The sequence below is a fragment of the Papio anubis genome, chromosome 8, assembly GCF_008728515.1.
Source record: "Papio anubis isolate 15944 chromosome 8, Panubis1.0, whole genome shotgun sequence".
NCBI lineage: Eukaryota > Metazoa > Chordata > Mammalia > Primates > Cercopithecidae > Papio > Papio anubis.
This window is the reverse complement of record NC_044983.1, coordinates 72598842-72617772: the sequence shown is the minus strand read 5'-3', so window position 1 is coordinate 72617772 and position 18931 is coordinate 72598842. Positions and strand designations below refer to the sequence as shown.

The window sequence follows — 18931 nt, the reverse complement described above, 5'->3', positions numbered from 1 at the left end:
TGACCCGGGGCTGACCGGTTCGTGACTCTCCTGCCAATCAGAGACAGAGTTCATCCGGCCAACCGACCAATCACCGCGCGCGGGTGTCCGCTTCGGCTTTTCGGCCCTTCGGCCCTTCGGTTCTTCGGCTTGTCGGCGTTCGCGGCTGTTTGGCCATCCCGGGCCTTCAGCAGCGCCGCTAAAGCGCAGTGCTCGTTGGTGTAACTTTTTCTTTTTCTTTTTTTTTTTTTAAAGCCACTTCCGGCTCCTGCGTCGCTCCGGAAGCCTGATAGTTCCGGAAGCGTTGGTAATCCAGATTCTGCTAGGAAAAGACAAGCTTTCCAGAGAATGTTTCAGAGAAAGTTACGTGGAGCGTGGGCGTTTCGCAGACTCCTAAGGTCAGTGTCTGCCCCAGAGAGCCGGAGTGCAAACCCGAGGTCTTGTTTTCAGCTGGGAGGTCGTGGAGTTTCACGACCTTGTAATTGTCGCCGTTTGCTTTTTTCCCCCTGTTTATTGGCTTCCTGTCTTCCTGGAAGAGGCAAATCAAAGCTTCTGAATGTCGAGAAAGGCAGTGAAGCAAACCTAAATTCCAAAAGATGTTTTTAGGATCGCGCCATTAAAAATAAACACACAGCTGCAGTTGAGCCCCTCTGCATTCCACGTAGTGACTTAAGAGACGAACTTTGAAATCTTTTTCTCTCACTTGGCGGTTGTGAGGATATTTACCTCTTATAAACGGCTTTATAAAGAATTGAGGATCCAAGCTTTACTTAATATCTGAAAGTTCATGTAAAGTGTTATATGTGGTACAAAAAATTTGAGTATACTTAGTTTTCTAACATTGTCGAAAGCGCACGTAAAAGGAGTTTGATTTTCTTATGGGGGAAGAGATAATGAAAAGTTTCTGATAAAATTGCTTGCGATAAGTTAGTTATATTTCACATTGTCTTTTGATAAGAAGTCTGAATGTGAGAAACGTTAACTTTTTTTTTCTGGGTTCTTAAAAATCGTTGTTTATTTATTGGGGTACCATTTTCCACATTTCCCACATTTAGTGAAAGGGCTTTTAGCAAGATGAGCAAGACTTGAACGTTCAAGTCTAACACATTCTTTAAAACTTCCATGATGCCCCTCGGAAATATTTTATCTTGAAGTTTCGGGCAATTAGATGGTACTGGGGCGCTCTCAACACCACAGCTTGTAGTCTAAACACCTTCCCCTAAAGTGTTACCTTTACTTAATCCTGAACAGAGTGAACTTGGGTTGACTCTTTTAACTTACCTGATCTCACCTATATTATTAATTACTTGTTTCCAGAAAGATTACAGTTGAGTGATCTTGAGCCAGGAAGATATTTGAAAGAACTATTTACAGAATTAAAAAAACAAACAAACAAAAATCCTTCATATTTTTTCTTAAAAAAAATATAAGTAACAGGACATGGAGTGAATACTACACTATCAGACTAAAGAGTATTAGACTAAGTTGGATTCTAGTCCTGACTCTGATTGCCTTTGTACAGTTTTATCTCTTGTCCGTATTCTCCTTATTTTTAGAAATTAGTGTTAGTATTCAAGCTGGGGTTTTAAAACTGTTCCATAGGAGAACTTGTGTAGAAATTTTCTGGAGCCATGCAGGGAGAGACAAAGCAAGCCCACCCTCAGATTTGTTTTAACAAGAGCAGCTATTTATGTGTTCCGCTTGAATAACAAGGTTCTTGTTAAGAAGATTAAATTTGTATCTTAAACGAGATGATCTGCCTTTTCTTCTAGCAGTAAAATTCTGGTTTTTTTTTTTTTTGAATATTCATTTGTACTCAATGTACCTTTATTTATTACAGTTTTTAAAAATAATATATTCACAGCTAATTTATTTCTAAAAGCTACAAATATGTCCCTACTCTCTTTCAATTTATTTTATAAATACAAATTTGAAATTGTTTTCTTTATGATCAAAATTAGAATTTATTATTCTGTCTTCCTCATATCCTTTTATTTTAGCCATAAAATTTTGCGTGTATTTGATGCACATAATGATTCTTGCCGTAGGGAGGACAAATATTTTCCATTTTATATATTTGGTAGCTGAACGTTAAAGGTATTAGCAGGCTTGCTCATCATCACATCGATTAAAAGTTCTCAGTCCTAGCCCCATGTTTTTCTCACAACATCAAATAGTTGTAAGTTTCTTTCCCTCTTGCACACGGTCCACATGCTCAGGTTCCTATAGCACAAGGAAAATGTGTGAATATGCACAATCTTTATTTCTGGCCAGAAGTTATCTCTTGAATTTTTTCATTTTTTTCCTCTTTTGATGATCTGAGTTGGACAGCCTAGAAGCAAATTGGATGTTCTCTATACTTCTTTTCTGTGAAGTGATAACAGATTGTAAATGTTTCATGTTCCTTTTCCCTTCCTTTGGAAGGTACAAGAAACCTCAGGAGAAAAGCCCTAAATTGCTCCATTTGCCCTATGTCTATAATCCTGCTCTTTAAAACCCAGCCCTGTGGTTTCTTTACATGTGGAGGCAAGGAAGGGATGTCTAGTATCCTCTGCCCTTCTCCATGTGGGATATTAATCTTCCTAACATATTCCCATCTATACAACAAAAATACCTTGTTCTATGTTGCTTCTTACTCAATTTAATATATTTTCTTTTTATCAGAGATCTCCCTTCTTACTGCCTGTCAATAAAATGAGATCAAATTCCATCCAAGTTATCTTTTCTTTCTTCTTACTAGTAAAACAAAAATCAAGATTTTCAGTGTAATTTTATTTTGATGATTCCTAACCACTTTTCTTTTTTTTGAGACGGAGTCTGGCTCTGTTGCCCAGGCTGGAGTGCAGTGGCATGATCTCAGCTCACTGTAGCCTCCACCTCCCAAGTTCAAGCAATTCTTCTGCCTCAGCCTTCCGAGTAGCTGGGATTGCAGGCGCGTGCCACCATGCCTGGCTAATTTTTGTATTTTTAGTAGAGACGGGATTTCAACATGTTTGCCAGACTGGTCTTGAACTCCTGACCTCAGGTTCTCCACCCACCTCGGCCGACTTGTCTTTTAGTGTTAAATGAGTGAGTTGGCATTGCCTCTACCTTGCATGTATGTGTTCATAATAGTTAATGTTCACACCTTGGGTTTTTCACTAATCTATTCCCTTTGTTCAGATTTGACATGGTCCTTAGAATGGTCGTTTGACCACATGTATAGAGAGGCAGGGAGAGGGAATGTAGACGAGATACATCCCAAGCAGCATGGAAAACTGTACCTCATTCCTTTAATTTCTTTCCCCATCTACAATCCTGACAGCTTGACTGGCAATCTGGTCTTTTGAATGTGATCTTGAAAGGGAAAAAGATTTCTTTTGAGTTCTGTGGGATTAAATTTGATCCAAGCTTAGCAAATATCCATTCCACTAAGTGTATTTTGTATGTGCTACAGTTTTTCTAATGTTTACCATAAATTTACTAATTACCAGCTTGACTTTAGAAGGGTTGTTAATCTTCTCAAGCCTTAATTTTTGTCTTCTTAAAATGGAGATGATAATATTGTACTTACTGTGTTGTAAGAGTAAATGAAATAAAGAATGTAAAGAAAAGTTATAGTGCCTTGTACATGATATATATCACATGGTAGTTCCTCCTATTCCATTGCTAATGGCTGTTTATTCCTTTGGGGATATTTCCACATTCTCTTGTACCATAAAATGTGCAATTAAATGTTTGTTTCAGTTATTTTCAAGTCATTTAGAATTCTTAAGCAATTAGATTCTAAAGCCTGTTTTTTAAATTTATAGAGTATTTAAAGATCTAGCTGCTCATACATTTCATGTGTGTCTTGTTTGTTCATACTCGCACTAGTATTTTTCCCATAGTTTATGTCTATACTCTTAGTACTTGGCCTCTTTAAGGTAGCCCCATCTGTGTGACCTATGTTACCATCCTAAACTTTTGGGTCCATCACCATGTTGTCAGTATAGGACACTGGTTTAGAGCTGGTTCTGCCCCCTCTGGTCATGGGATTTTACACAAGTCATCTAATCTCTTTGTGCCTTAATTTTCTTGTTTTAGAACAGAATTAATAACAGAACATCTTTGTTAGTATTATAAGGATTAAATGATTTAATATTTAAACTTGTACCTAGTAATTAGTTATACTAGTCACTTGTTAGCATTCAGTAACTGCTAAGTGTTATGTGTTTTCTCTGGTTGTAAACAAGTTCATTGGGATTGTCTTCCTTAGTGGTTCACTGTTACTCTCTATGAATACTGTCTCTGTCTCCTGTGTCCTGCTCTGATTTCTCTATTCCTCATGTCCTATATTGTTCTTTTGCAATTAGAAATAGCTGTTCTTTTATTTTTTTCCCTTTCCCTTCCAAGATTTCCTAAAACAGTTTATATAAGGATTCTAGATAGGTAGGTAAATTTACAGTTGCTTTTTTTTTTTTTTTTAACCAATGAAGAGTGTAGTGTAATAAAATGACTTGTCTAGAGTCACACAGTGTGTTAGTGAACCTGGGCTAGAATACATACCTAATCAGAGGCAGTTTAACTCTGCTTTCCCCAATATTCGCTTCAGCATCTGTTCTTTATTTTCACAATAAGCATTCTCAGACTCAGAAGTATCAGGTTTCTGAAAGGAAAAAAAAAATATGAGTGCCATGCTGTTATCTTAAAAATATACTTACAAAGCTAGGCCCAAGTATTGGAAATTCTTTTCTAAGATTTTAAAAAAGTATTTTGTGCTAGTTTTAGATACTTGAATAACTATATTGTATATGACATAAGTAAGGCACTCAGTTGATTGTATAAGACGCAATATAGTCTTGAGTTGTGTTGAGTTTTCTCTTCTCCCCAAATGGGGAAAACAAAAGTATTTTCCCCTCTTCTGGGGCAGGTTACTTAACCATTGTCCATATTTTTGAGAAATATGTGCAACTTTGAAGTTTTATCTTTTAGATATATTTTAGAAGTGTTTTGTCATGTACCCACTACCACTTCAAAAAGAAAAATCCTATTTGGATTTTGATGAGGCAGTGTTCGTTGAAGTTAAAAGTAATTTAGAGGTCTATTGGACATAACACAGTTTTAAAATTTCACATATCTTGGCTATACCCAAATGAGCACAACTGGGATTTACAACATCAGATGTCTATAAACTATTAAAACTTAGTTTATGTATGATGAAAGAGAAGAACAAGAAAGTAGTGACAAGGCACTTAGCAAGTCTGTGGCAGAAGTGGGATTTGAACTTAGAGTTGTTAGGCCTGTTCACAGTGCCAGAGGTCACAGTGTTCTAATGGGCTTCAACCATAGCCTTTTTTCTTTTGCCCATATTTGAAATGTGTTCTGGGAATCGGTGTCCAGTTAAATCCCTCTTTGATGCATGTCCCATTTATTAGTATTGATTTCAATACAGTGGACAGTAAATCTATCTGACTATACAAAGGAAATAAAATGGTAGGTTATAGGTTCAAAACTTAAGATGTCTAGTCATAGAATTTTATTCATATAACCTCATAATACGAAATGCTAAGTTTAACATTTTCAGAAAGAGAAAACAATGACCGTGGTCTCATCCACTTTGATTGCTAGAACATTTAAGATAGTGTGGCAGTGACATTTTCATTCTAAAATTTAGTTTATTATTGTGGAGATGGAAAAGAGTAGCCTGGCAGGGGGTGCATGAGTGGGTATGACACCATAGAGATTACTTGAGAATCACATGTTTCTGCTGACAAAGTTTACAGGACTGTAAATTTAAATGCAGAATTTTTGTAGGCAGTATGCATTGACAAATATGCCTAATGGTAATGCATCTAATACTGAGAGTCTTGGAACAGGTCAATAATAATGTGTGTATTGATAGCAGCGATGTAGGAGATGCTACATGGTATTATAGCTAAAATCCATGTTATCCCCTTAATCATAATTACGTTAATATTGACAGGCCCTTGACAATACCCACATTATTATTGATAGATTTCTGTCGATAACATGTTTTTAAAGAAAATATATTCATTCATAATTTGTACTATACTCAATAAAACTATAAAATACATTCTGAAAAATTCCTTCATCCTCAGTGAGATACAGTCATTTGTTTAGTTTTTGGAATGTGATATAGATGGCAAAGTTTTTATTTTGGGGTATGAAAAACATAAAAGGAAAGCATGAGTTATTTAAGGGATAAGGTTATATATTGCTGCTCTTAGTAAATAATTTTTAGTTGTCTTTTTCTGTGAAAGAAAAGCAGTGTGACATGTTTAGTGATAAAATGTCAGCAGGAGACCCTTTTAATAGTTTTTAGTACTAGATCATTTTGTCTTAAACATATTTATGTGACAAGTTAATCACACTAACTCTAGTAGATGCTATACTTTTTATCTGGTCTTGATTTTGCCTTACGCATCTTTTTCACATACCCTCAACATGGTAGAATCTTTCACTAAACACTAAGATTATTTAGTGCCAATTATAATTTTAGTTACATATTTTTATATATCTCTTTGCATAATGAATAAATGTATCTCTCCCCTCCCCTGGGTTAGCATTTTGGAATCTTAAAGTTAGTATAGTTCGAGAGTTGCGGGAGTGGGTGGCTGGTAGGATTGTGTATGAAAAGATAGAATAGAAAAAAGCATTGTTTGTTTTGGCATTTTGGAAAAATCAATTAGAATTAAATTTAATGGTGGTGGTTTCAATTCAAGGGAATTCCTACTTTTTTAAAAAAGGAGTTAGCTTGTAATTTTTAAAAATACTCAAGTTTGAGCTTACATTTATAAAACTAAATACTAATTTACAATAACCAATAATATAGAAATTGTTAAACTTACTTAAATTCTTGAAAGTAAAGTCAAAATAGACTTACCAGTGGTTGGGCATGGGTATTGGCAATCCTTGTAACAGAAGTCAGGAAAGTACTAGTTTACCAAAAGCATTGGGAATTTTTGACCCAAAAATGTGAAGGGATAGTATAGTCTTCCTCTTGATTTCCATGGTTCTTAAGTAAGTTAAATTACTTTGACTTTTCCAGGAAGTTGTTAGTATCATAGGTAGGCCCCTGAATTGTTGCAGGAATCCTATAAATCACGTCTCCCAGAACGGCAGTTTTTCTTTTCTTCAGTTTTATTGAACTCTGCCATCAGATTAATCTTTTGAAATTTATATCCCATTGTGTCTTTTCTCTTCAATGATTATTCATGCCCACAGAATCAGTACAATTTCCTTAACACAGGTTCTTTTTACAATGTGGCTAGGTTGACACTTCAGTCAGTCTCTCCTGCTGGTCTGCTTGGTCATAGCAGATGACTTGTCTGCTTCCAGATAACAGATGTAGCCACATTGACGGGACTTAAATAACCAAGGATGAAGCTCATGCTGCAGCCTGTCTCCTTATGTCCCAGCTAGGTTATAGTCAGGAGTTTGCACATTTCTGGGCTTTCACACAACCTGTTCCCTTACCTTACATACCATTTTCCTCTTTTCTGCCTTGGAAGTTTTGTGATCCTTTATAATGTTTTTATGTTTTAGGATCCATTCTTCACTTCAGAGATCAATGGCCAGTCCTGATTTTCTATGTCTTTTAAAATGCTTGAATAAAAAGAAGTTAGCTGACAGTTAAATATTTAGGTTGAATCTCTGGTACCTAGGAGAATGCCTTGTATTTGGTAGGTGTCCAGTATATATTGGTTACATTGAGTAACCATTTATCAGAGAATTAGAATTCACTAAAACACAAACAGCTTACACTATATTGGGAATAATTTTATGTGATATAAAGTCGTTTGCGGCATTTGTGCTTCATACCTATTATAACAAATGTTGTACCGCTGTAGAGGGAAGAAGATTCCATAATTGGGTTAGTTGAATTTCTAGTTATGTTGATTTCATCATTTTCTTCTACTCCTTGACTGCCCTTTACTAGAGAGTATTCTAGAATAGCTGTACCTACCAGAAAGAGGGGGTGGGGTGGGAGTTCATGCGATGAGGAAGAACTGAATGTAATATGCTGGTGATGAACACAAGTTTGTGTGCTTGTGTTGGACTGCCTGTAGCATGTTCTGTGCAGCAAAGCACCCTAGCGTCAAGTATTATAAGTGTGCATTCATGAGGTTTCTTTATTTTAAGATAACAGGCACAACTGTATTGATGGGGCTAAATAATCACGGAAGCAGGTCATGTGGGAACCCATCTCTTTTCTCAATCCACACTGTGTCATATCCTTTCAGACAAGGTGGAAGTTAAGTGGACAATGAGTTCCACTGAACCGTATCTCTGCCCACTCCTGCCTGGCCCCTCCCACATGCACACAGAAGGGTGACAGCATGTTCGTGGTTTAACTGCCACAATTTATGTCTTAACGATGTCAATATTTCCTGGAAAAACATTTTGATACAGGTTGTTTGAGGCATTACTATGACTAATAGTGAAGGTTTCAGTTTTTTGAAATGAGATTTGCCAAAATTAGTTTGGGGCCTGTTACTTTTCATGCCCATCCCTAGCCAAAGCAACAATAATGTAATAAATAATACTGCTTTATGGCTTCCAAACCACTTTCATAACATTATCTGGTTTAATCTCAACAACTTTGTGAGGTAGCTGTTATTTCCAACTTTTAGGAGAAGAATCCGAGGCTAATGAATTTTTTTAAGATCACATAGCAAGTAAGTGGCAGAGCTAGAACTTGAGCCCAGGCCTGTTTGATTTTAAATCTGCTTTTTCCACTCTATGACAGATGCCTAAAGAAGAATGTAGAGCCTGGGAGAAGTATTCCACTTTAATGAACTATGATGTGTAATAGACAGTGTCTGTTCTATGTTTACAACTAAAAGAAGTCACAAAAATGACTAAAATGTTGGAAAATAAAACCTAAAACAAAAAATAGAGAAATTATTCATCTGGAGGAGCCAAGGCTGAAGAACAGTTTAATAATAGTCTTTTGGTCTATTAAAGAGTCTTACGTAGGGAGGAGAGCAAGCCCAGCTGTTCCTAATCTACACTGAGGCCAGGCCTGGGGAGAAAAAGAAGAAAGAAAAAAATGTTAAACTGTAACAGAAGGGATAAGAAAGAATTTTTTGATAATAAGTATTGTTAAATATTGTATTGGTTAAAGACTGTTTAGGTCTCCTTTTCTGGCAGTCATTAAAAATTCCTATTTTTACTGAATGTTTTTAAGTGTGATTCCTCCAAAAACAAGAGACTTGAAATATATGATTCTTCTGAGAAACCACTCCCTCTGACCAGTTGCTCACTAAATATCACTAAGGAACCTGAGGAAGAGATGCAGTTATGCTGTGCTTATCAAGAAGGTACATTCTGAGAAACACATAGTTTGATGATTTCCTCATTGTGTGAACATCATAGAGTGTACTTACACAAGCCTAGTTCGTATAGCCTAGTTCATACCTCATTATATTTTACTGTGCCTTCTTCTGGTTTGCAGATACTGCTTTTACAAATTAAAGGTTTTGTAGCAAACCTGAGTCAATCAAGTCTATCTGCACAATTTTTTTCCAACAGCATGTACTCAACTTTGTGTCTCTGTGTAACATTTAGGTAATTCTTGGAATATTTCAGACTTTTTTTTATTATGATATTCATAATGGTGACCTGTGATCAGTGATCTTTGTTATTACTATTGTAACTGTTCTGGGGCACCAAGAACTGTATCCATATAAGATGGTGAACTTAATAAATATTCTGGGGCACCAAGAACTGTTTCCATATAAGATGGTAAACTTATATTCTGGGGCACATGGTAGAATCCCTCATTAAACACTAAGAACTGGTATCCATATAAGATGGTGAACTTAACAAATATTCTGGGGCACCAAGAACTGTTTCCATATAAGATGATGAACTTATATTCTAAAGGTCATGGTGAATCCCTCATTAAACACTCAAGAACTGGCATCCATATAAGATGCAGGAACTTAAGGAATATTAGGTACCTTGACTGTTGTCCGACTTGCCTATATTCTTCCTGAGACACAATAGTAAGCAAATTAGGCCAATTAAAATAAGCCTACAAAGCTTCATATCGATTCTTTTTCACTGAACACTGTGTTCAAGTGAACAAGTGTTCAAGTGAAAGGAAGGGTTATACATCTCTCACTTTAAATCAAAATCTAGCAGTGATTAAGCTTAGTGAGGAAGCCATGTCAGAACCCAACAGAGGCCAAAAGATAGACCTCTTATACCAAACAGCCAAGTTGTGAATGCAAAGGAAAAGTTCTTGAAGGAAATTAAAAGTGCTCCTCCAGGGAACACATGAATTAAAGAAAGTAAACAGCCTTGTTGCTGATGATGTGGAAAAAGTTTTAGTGGTCTAAATAGAAGATCAAACCAGCCACAAAATTCCCTTAAGCCGAAGCCTAATCCAGAGCAAGTTCCAAACTCTCTTCAATTCTTTAAGACAGAGAGGTGAGAAATCTGCAGAAGAAGAGGTGGAAGCTAGGAGAGGTTGGTTCATAAGATTTAAGGAAATAACCATCTTTTATAATATAAACATGCAAGCTGAAGCAGCAAATGCTGACATCAGAGCTGCAGCAAGTTATCCAGAAGCTCTAGCTAAATAATTGATGAAGGTGGCTAGGCTAGACAATATATTTTCAAGGTAGACAAAAGCCTTATGTTGGAAGAAAATGCCATGTAACACTTTGATAGCTAGAGAGGAGAAGCCAATATGTGGCTTCAGAGCTTCAAAGGACAGACTGACTCTCCTGTTGGGGGCTAATGTAGCTGGTGGCTTTTAAGTTGAAGCCAGTGCTTGTTTACCATTCCAAAAATTCGAAGACCCTTAAGAATTACGCTAGAACTGCTCTGCCTGTACTTTATAAATAAAAAAAAAAACAAAGCCTGGATGACAGCACATCTGTTTGCAGCATGGTTTACTGAATATTTTAAGCACACAGGTGAGACCTGCTCAAAAAAAAGTTTTTCAAAATATTACTGCTCATCGACGTGCACCTTAGTCACCCAGGAGCTCTGACGAAGATGTACAAGGAGATTAATGTTTTCATGCCTGCTGTTACAGCATTCATGCTGCACCCTGTGGATCAAGGAGTAATTTTGACTTTTATATATTATTTTTTAAGAACTACATTTCATAAGGCTGTAGTTGCCAATAGCAGTTTCTCTGATGGATCTGGGCAAAGTAAATTGAAAACCTTCTGGAAAAGATTCGCCGTTCTGTGTACCATTAAGAACATGATTCATGAGAGGTCAACATATCGACATGAACAGGAGTTTGTAAGAAATTGATTCTAACCATTGTGGATGACTTTGAGGAGTTCAAGACTTCAATGGAGGAAATAACTACAGATGTGGTAGAAACAGCAAGAGAACTAGAATTAGAGTGGAGCCTAAAGATGTGACTGATTTGCTGCAATCTCATAATAGAACTTGAATCGATGAGTTGCTTCCCCTCTTTTTTTTTTTTTTTTTTGAAACGAAGATCATGCTCTGTCACTCAGGCTGGTGTACAATAGCACAGTCAGCTCACTGCAGCCTCTCAATCTGGGCTCAAGCAACTCTCCTGCCTCAGCCTCCCCTTAGTAGCTAGGACTACAGATGCATGCCAGCATGCCTGGCTTTTTTTTTTTTTTTTTTAATTTTTGTAGAGAAAGTGTCTCCCTATGTTGCCCAGCAATCCTCCCTTGGCCTCCCAAAGGTCTGGAGTTATAGGCATGAGCCACTGCACCCAGTGAGTTGCTTCTTATGGATAAACAAAGAAAGTGGTTTCTTAAGATGGAGTCTACACTTGGGGAAATGCTGTAAACATTGTTGAAAAGATAGTAAAGGATTTAGAATATCCCATAAACTTAATTGATAAAACAGTGACAGGGTTTGAGACTATTTACTGCAATTTTGAAAGAAGGTTTACTCTTGGTAAAATGCTATCCTTTAGAAAGCTTCGCATGCTACAGTAGAGAAATCTTTCATGAAATGAGTCAATCCCTGCAGCAAACTTTGTTGTTGTCATAAGATATTGCCACAACCACCCCAGCCTTCAGCAGTCATCACCCTGATCAGTCAGCAGGCATTAACATCAAGGCAGGACCCTCCACTATCAAAAAGATTATAACTCACTGAGGGCTCAGGTGGTTGTTAGCATTTTTTAGCAATCAAGTAATTTTTAATTAAGGTATGTTCGTTGTTTTTAAGGCACAGTGCTATTGCACACTTAATTGATTACAGTATAGTGAAAGTGTAAGTTTTATATGCATTGGAAAACCAAAAAAGTTGTGTAACTTACTTTATTGTGATATTTACTTTATTGCAGTGGTCTGGAACCTAACCTAGAGTGTCTCTGAGGTATGTCTGTTTTATGTGATTCTGATGAACTCACAAGTTTGAAAACCACTAGACTAGAGGAACAGAGACCACAGGACTGTGATGGTGAAGACCACAGTTTAGACGGATTAAAAGTCCAGAGATATATGTATCTTTATCATAGACAAATATATGTTAGCAGTTAAAAACTAACAGAGTAAGATTATGTTGTTACAAAGAAAGTTGAATGTGTTACAAATAGACAAGATCTATCTTGTTTTGAATCACTGCCTTCGTGATTTTAGCATTTACATAGATCAAGTAGATTTAAAATAGATTAGTTTTACCAGAGGGGCATCAGACTTCTAAAATTCTACCTGGATTTTTTCTGTCATATTTATATAACTGCCTACTGAACTTTTCCACTTAGATGTCTCATAGGAGCCTCAGATCTTTAACATTGCATGTATTTATTATGTTTCTGTTCAAACCTGTATTGCCTCATGGATTTCTTGTTTCAGGGACTTGGATCCCTATCACTCAATTACTTAAGTCAGTTTTTCTTGGCTTATTTCTCTCCAGATAGTGTCACTTCTACCACCTCATCGCTTTCAAAGATACCCTTTTCTCTCTGTCCCCACTGATACTTTTCTAATTTAGGCCATCATTAGTTTCTCACCAGATCGTTTTAACAACCTGTTAACTAGTCTCTATGTTTCCAGTCTTTTCTCTCAGCCTCGAATCCATTCTTTCCTCAGGGTGGTCAGAACAAACAGTCTAAAATGTAAATCTTATTAGTTCTTTGCGTACAACTATTGAGGGCTTCCCATTACCTTCTTCATAAAATACAGCCTTCTCAGCTTGGCTTCTAGGGCCTTTAGGACCTGTCTCCCGCTTCTTTCCAGCCTTATCTCATCTGTGCACCTCTAGTCCTTAGTACCTACTCTTCCCACCATTGGCAATAATAATCTTACCCTCCTTTACCAGGCTGACATGCTAATACTTCAGGTGGCTGCTTAGGTATTTCCTCTCCCAGGAAGCCTTCTCTGACCTTCTGAAGTATGGTTGTAACCATAGTGCCCTGAATTTTCCCTTGCAGATCACTGATCGCACCTTATTGTAATCACCTGTTTATTTTATATAGCACACCCTTACTTTTCTCTCTCGTTCCACAGTAGACTATAGGCTCCACAAGGGTTGAGACAGTGTCTGTTGCACCATTATATCACTAGCTCTCACATTAACAGGTAAATAACAGATGCACAATAAACATGTTGAAATTAGTGACATTAATAATAATCATCTTTCTGGATATGGTAATTTGAAATAATTTTAAAGGGTAATGGATGGGAATTTATATTTTCTATCCTTCACACATCACAGACTTTCATCCTGTTCATTTATTCATTTATCTAGTGCTTGTAGAGTGCCTTCTGTGTACCAGGAACTGAGATAGTTGTTCTGATTCAACTGTAATAAGGCTCAAATAATCTTTACAACAGTGCTTATCCTCTAGTGGAGGAAATAAACAATTTATAAGTAGTTTATGTACAGTAGATAGAGGCCAAGAAAGAGAAAGAATAGCGTGCCAAGGGAACAACTCGATGGGCAGCTACCCAAATTTGGAGTCAGAAGGAAGTGATGTCTGAGCCAGTACTTAAAAACTTAGTATGAGTTTTCAGTTAAAGATTGGAAACAGACTGTTCCACACAAAGGGAAAGGACAGTGAAGTCTACTGGTGAACAAAAGAAGGGGGTACTTTTTGACTGGATATGATGCATAAAGAAGGAAAGCAAGCTGGGAGTGGATTTGGGGAGGTTTGTGTTTTAGAACATTGGCATTGTGGGGAATGCACTGAAGGAGGCAGAAGGTAAGGTAGACCAATTTGTTGGAATCCATGAGAGAGGAGAGCAGCCAGAATTCAGGAAAAGGTTTGCGGGGGATAGGGAGTGACAGATGGATTAGGAAAAATTTTGGACCACGTATCAACAGTCCTTGGCAATGGATTTGATTTGTAGAGTGAGGAAAGGGAACTACCTTTCTAACTTTATTCTTTTTTGTGTGTAGCTTCTGGCAAGTATGAGGCAAGGGTTTCACAGAAGAACTTGGAGCAAAAATTCCCACTGCCATAGCTATAGGCTGTCCAGTCTTGAGGGAGCTGCAGGAACGGGAAAATGGTGAGATCTGCCCAGAAGATCATTGGCATTTATGGTGAGAAGCATTCCTGTTGCATATCTGGTTTGAGAGAAAAATAGCACCAAACAACCTGTTATTCAGTGATCACTTTTATTTCCTGGACTTGAACTTGTTAAACATGTAGTCTTCTGCCACTAAGTCTTCTAGGATGCATGGGTAAATTTAGAACTTCCCTCTTGAAAACATCTTCGGTTGTTAAAGATACTCCCAATTTCAAGAAGTACAAGTTTATTTTACCTTCTAATAAATTGTGTTTATCATTCTTTTACTAAAAATCATAACAGAATAGAATGTGAAAAGACTTTGAAGGTTGTTTTATATCCAGCCCTTTGTTTTATCAGTGAAGAAACCAAGGCATAGGTCAGGGTCAGGGAAATGACTTGTCGAAGAATACATGACCAGAGCGTGGCAGTGAGCTCCGGCAGGATCCATGCCTCCTTCAATAACTGTTCTTTCTGTTAGTGTATTGGCCTTTTAAAGGCCTAGACATGATAACCAAGCCCAGTGTGGTGATAGCCCATTTTAATTTTTTTGTGTTTTTTTTTTTCCCTAGCTTTATTGGAGTATAATTGGCAAGTAAAAATGGTATATATTCAAAGTGTGCAATGTAATGATGTATTTTTTTTGGTCATGGGTGGATTTGCCAGTTAATAATATTTAAAGTATCTGAACTGGTCTGTATACTGGATTATAGCAGTGACTTGGTGTTTTAATTATATCAGCTTGCACATAATACGTATATATGTATTGAATCAGTAATATATGTGTATTGAATCAGTAAGCTGTACCTAGCTAACCATTAATCAGCTCTTACATTTCATTTGAGTTTTTTTGCCTTTAGCACCAATTTGTTTCCTTAGTGTATTTATGACATTATTGTGGTATATATTTTTGTATCATAGCTTTCTTAGAGTACTGTATGATGTATACATTTTTAGTACGTTAATAATGATATTTCTGCATTCTTGTTCCCTCATACTAAGATTTAGTACTATTTATTTTCTGCAATAGTGTGATAGAATAGTAACCATGTATTGTTCTTTTATTTTTCTTTTTAACTTCCTTTACACATATAAAATGTATTTGAGAAAGATTAAATGACTTGCTGAAAAATAACACCTTTGGAGTCAGTAGAAGTGCTGGAAAATAAACTGAGGTCTTGACTTAACCATCTATTGCAATGTTCTATATAGTTGTTGTATTTATTACCTCCCAATGTCTCTTCATTAGTCATGTTATTCAGCCTCCTTTCTGTTAACTTCAGGATTTTAGTATCTCCCTGCTAGAATATCTGACCAAAGAGTATTGCTTAAAAGTATATTTGTGGAAAGAGGGTACAGGTTTTGTTTTGTTTTGTTTTGTTATTTCTTTGATGAGGAGGGCCAAGAAAAAAGAAAAAGAAATTAATTTAAAAAAAAAGGCAGGGGGAGAAAGAAAGGCTCTGAGAGACGAGACAGAAGTTTCAAGTAAGAAGTGATTATCCGCTATACTGTTTTAGACTACTGAAAGGCTCATCTCTTATGTATCCTGTGTAATTTGTGTATGACAGTTTCCAGGCATAAGTTGAGGGGGTTGTACAAGATTGCAACTCTTTGTTAATGTTCTTCAATTGTATTTTTTCCTAGAGACCTTCAGAGAAGACATGGCTTCCAGAAAAGAGAATGCAAAGAGTGCAAACAGAGTGCTAAGAATAAGCCAGTTGGATGCGCTTGAACTAAACAAGGCCCTGGAGCAGCTAGTTTGGTCCCAGTTTACTCAGTGCTTTCATGGATTTAAACCTGGGCTATTAGCTCGCTTTGAGCCAGAGGTGAAAGCGTGCTTATGGCTTTTCTTGTGGAGATTCACCATCTACTCCAAAAATGCCACAGTGGGACAGTCAGTTTTGAATATTCAGTACAAAAATGATTTTTCCCCTAACCTGAGATATCAGCCACCCAGTAAAAATCAAAAAATCTGGTATGCTGTTTGTACAATTGGTGGGAGGTGGTTAGAAGAACGATGCTATGATTTGTTTCGAAACCATCATTTAGCATCATTTGGGAAAGTCAAGCAGTGTGTGAATTTTGTGGTTGGACTTTTGAAATTAGGTGGACTGATTAATTTTTTGATTTTCCTTCAGAGGGGAAAGTTTGCAACTTTGACAGAACGTCTCCTAGGCATTCATTCTGTATTTTGCAAGCCTCAAAACATACGTGAAGTTGGCTTTGAATACATGAATAGGGAACTTCTCTGGCATGGTTTTGCTGAATTTCTGATTTTTCTCTTACCACTTATCAGTGTCCAGAAGTTGAAAGCCAAGCTGTCTTCATGGTGTATCCCTCTTACTGGTGCACCTAATAGTGACAATACATTAGCCACTAGTGGCAAAGAATGCTCTCTTTGTGGAGAGTGGCCCACCATGCCTCACACCATAGGATGTGAGCATATTTTCTGTTATTTCTGTGCTAAGAGTAGTTTCTTATTTGACATGTACTTTACTTGTCCTAAGTGTGGCACAGAAGTGCACAGTCTGCAGCCACTGAAATCAGGAATTGAGATGTCAGAAGTAAATGCTCTTTAGAAACTAAAATTGCTTCCTCTGAGGAAAAAAATGCACCGTGTTTAAATTCTGAATGTTAGTCATCCTAAGTAAACCATTTATATATCCTTTATAAGGAATGTGCTGCCTAGCCATTGTCTTCTGCTCCTTTCCAGTCATAACTAAATTCTAATCACTAGAAACCATGTGATTCTAAATATATTATGGAAATGTTATTTAAATCATTGCATTCAATTTTTAATGTCAAGAATAGTGGACAACTTTTGTCAGGTGACTACTAACAATGCTCCTTCATTTTACTACTTCTTAAAACGTGGTTGGATTCTAAAGATAAAGATTTTGGAGACTCTGGGATGAGTGTGCATTTATTTTCAGAGATGACATAATATGATAATGTGACAACTATAAGACTGTTGTTTTAAACCTTAAGACCTGATGCCTCAGTTCTCAGTTGTAATTTTTTTTTTTTTGAGATGGTGTCCCGCTCTATCACCCAGGCTGGAGTGCAGCGGCGCACTCTGCTCACTACAACCTCCGCCTCCCGGGTTCAAGCAATTCTTCTGCCTCAGCCTCCCGAGTAGCTGGGACTACAGGTGCGTGTCACGATGCCCAGCTAATTTTTGTATTTTTAGTTTCACCGTGTTAGCCAGGATGGTCTCTATCTCCTGACCTTATGGTCTATCCACCTCGGCCTCCCAAAGTGCTGGGATTACAGGCGTGAGCCAGTGCCTGGCCACCTCAGTTGTAATGTTACGCTTTTCTCCGAAGCCAGTTTTTAAGAAGTTCAGTCCTCAGCTCTCTGACCCCTCCACAGTTGTCTTTATATTCAGAAAGCAAAAATTACTTAAGGCAACTTGGAAGTGAGGCCTAGGAACAACTGGGGGCAACTAGTACGAACAGCACTATTTACAGGTCTCTTTCTCTTGCCTTTGATTCAGAGCTCTCATTCTCAGTAAATATTGATAGTTTTATTGAAACAAAAGAGGTTGTTAGCATGGTAATAATACAGCAGCGCATATCAAGATAATTCTATATCGTTCATTCCTTTTCTCTGCATTTTTTTACTTAAAAATAAATTTAGACTCTTAAAATTGTATAGAATTATTAGCTTGAACATTGAATTATCTCGTCTTAACTAGAATTTTTTTTAAAAACAGGTTTTAAATGTTTTTAAATAAATGTCTTGCTAGTATGGTGGAAATACACTGCCAGTTCATTTTTCTCTTCATCTTTCATTGAAAAGCACTCAGGTGCCAGGTACTGACGTAGCCATTGGAGGCACAACACTACATTAAGCAGGAAAAAGAAAGTTACCTTCGTGGAGTTTACGTTCTGTGATTGAATGAACTATAAGTTTAATTTAGATTCAATTTAGTGTAAGATACCCAAGAAGTTTTGTAGTTTGAGTTAAGAGTATTTTACATCTTAAGAGTTTTCCTTCTTTTGCCTCCTGTAATTTTAAAACATTATTGTAGAAAACATCAACAATTCAGGAAAAAATATAAAATCAACTCTCCCACAATTTTTTGAGAGAGATCATCACTATATTTTGCTATATTTGTAGATTTGTTGCACATACATTTCTTATCTACAAAATTATTATAATGAATATGCAATTTTGTTATTTTTGAAAAATAGCATTTTTTCATATGCATAAATATTCTTCAAAAATATTTTAGGGCTGAGCACAATGGCTCATGCCTGTAATCTCAGGCTCCCTATTTAGGGAGGCAGAGCCTGGGAGTTTGAGGTCATTTCTAAAAAAATAAAAATATATACAAACGTCTTTTTTTTTTTTCCTTTGGTGAGAAAGGGCCTCACCCAGTCACCCAGGTTGGAGTGCAGTGGTGCGATCATGGCTAACCGCAGCCTTTCCCTCCTGGGTCTCAAGTGATCCTCCCATCTAAGCCTCCCAAGTTGCTGGGACCACAGGCCCATGCCACCATG

At 37.0% G+C, this 18931-nt stretch overlaps 1 protein-coding gene across 3 annotated transcripts; it reads left to right on the top strand.

The window, feature by feature from the left end:
* Positions 1-60: 60 nt before the first annotated feature.
* Positions 61-18080, top strand: PEX2 (peroxisomal biogenesis factor 2). Of its 3 annotated transcripts, none has more exons than XM_009213237.3 (4): positions 61-377; positions 12260-12291; positions 14317-14460; positions 16071-18080. In XM_009213237.3, exons 3-4 carry the CDS (start codon positions 14424-14426, stop codon positions 17003-17005), a joined length of 972 nt encoding a protein of 323 aa, XP_009211501.2. In that variant the 5' UTR covers positions 61-377; positions 12260-12291; positions 14317-14423; the 3' UTR covers positions 17006-18080. The 3 variants fall into 3 exon arrangements, with proteins under 3 accessions (XP_009211501.2, XP_009211500.2, XP_017817609.2); XM_017962120.3 differs by having other exon boundaries at positions 118-9284; XM_009213236.3 differs by lacking the exon at positions 12260-12291.
* Positions 18081-18931: the final 851 nt, after the last annotated feature.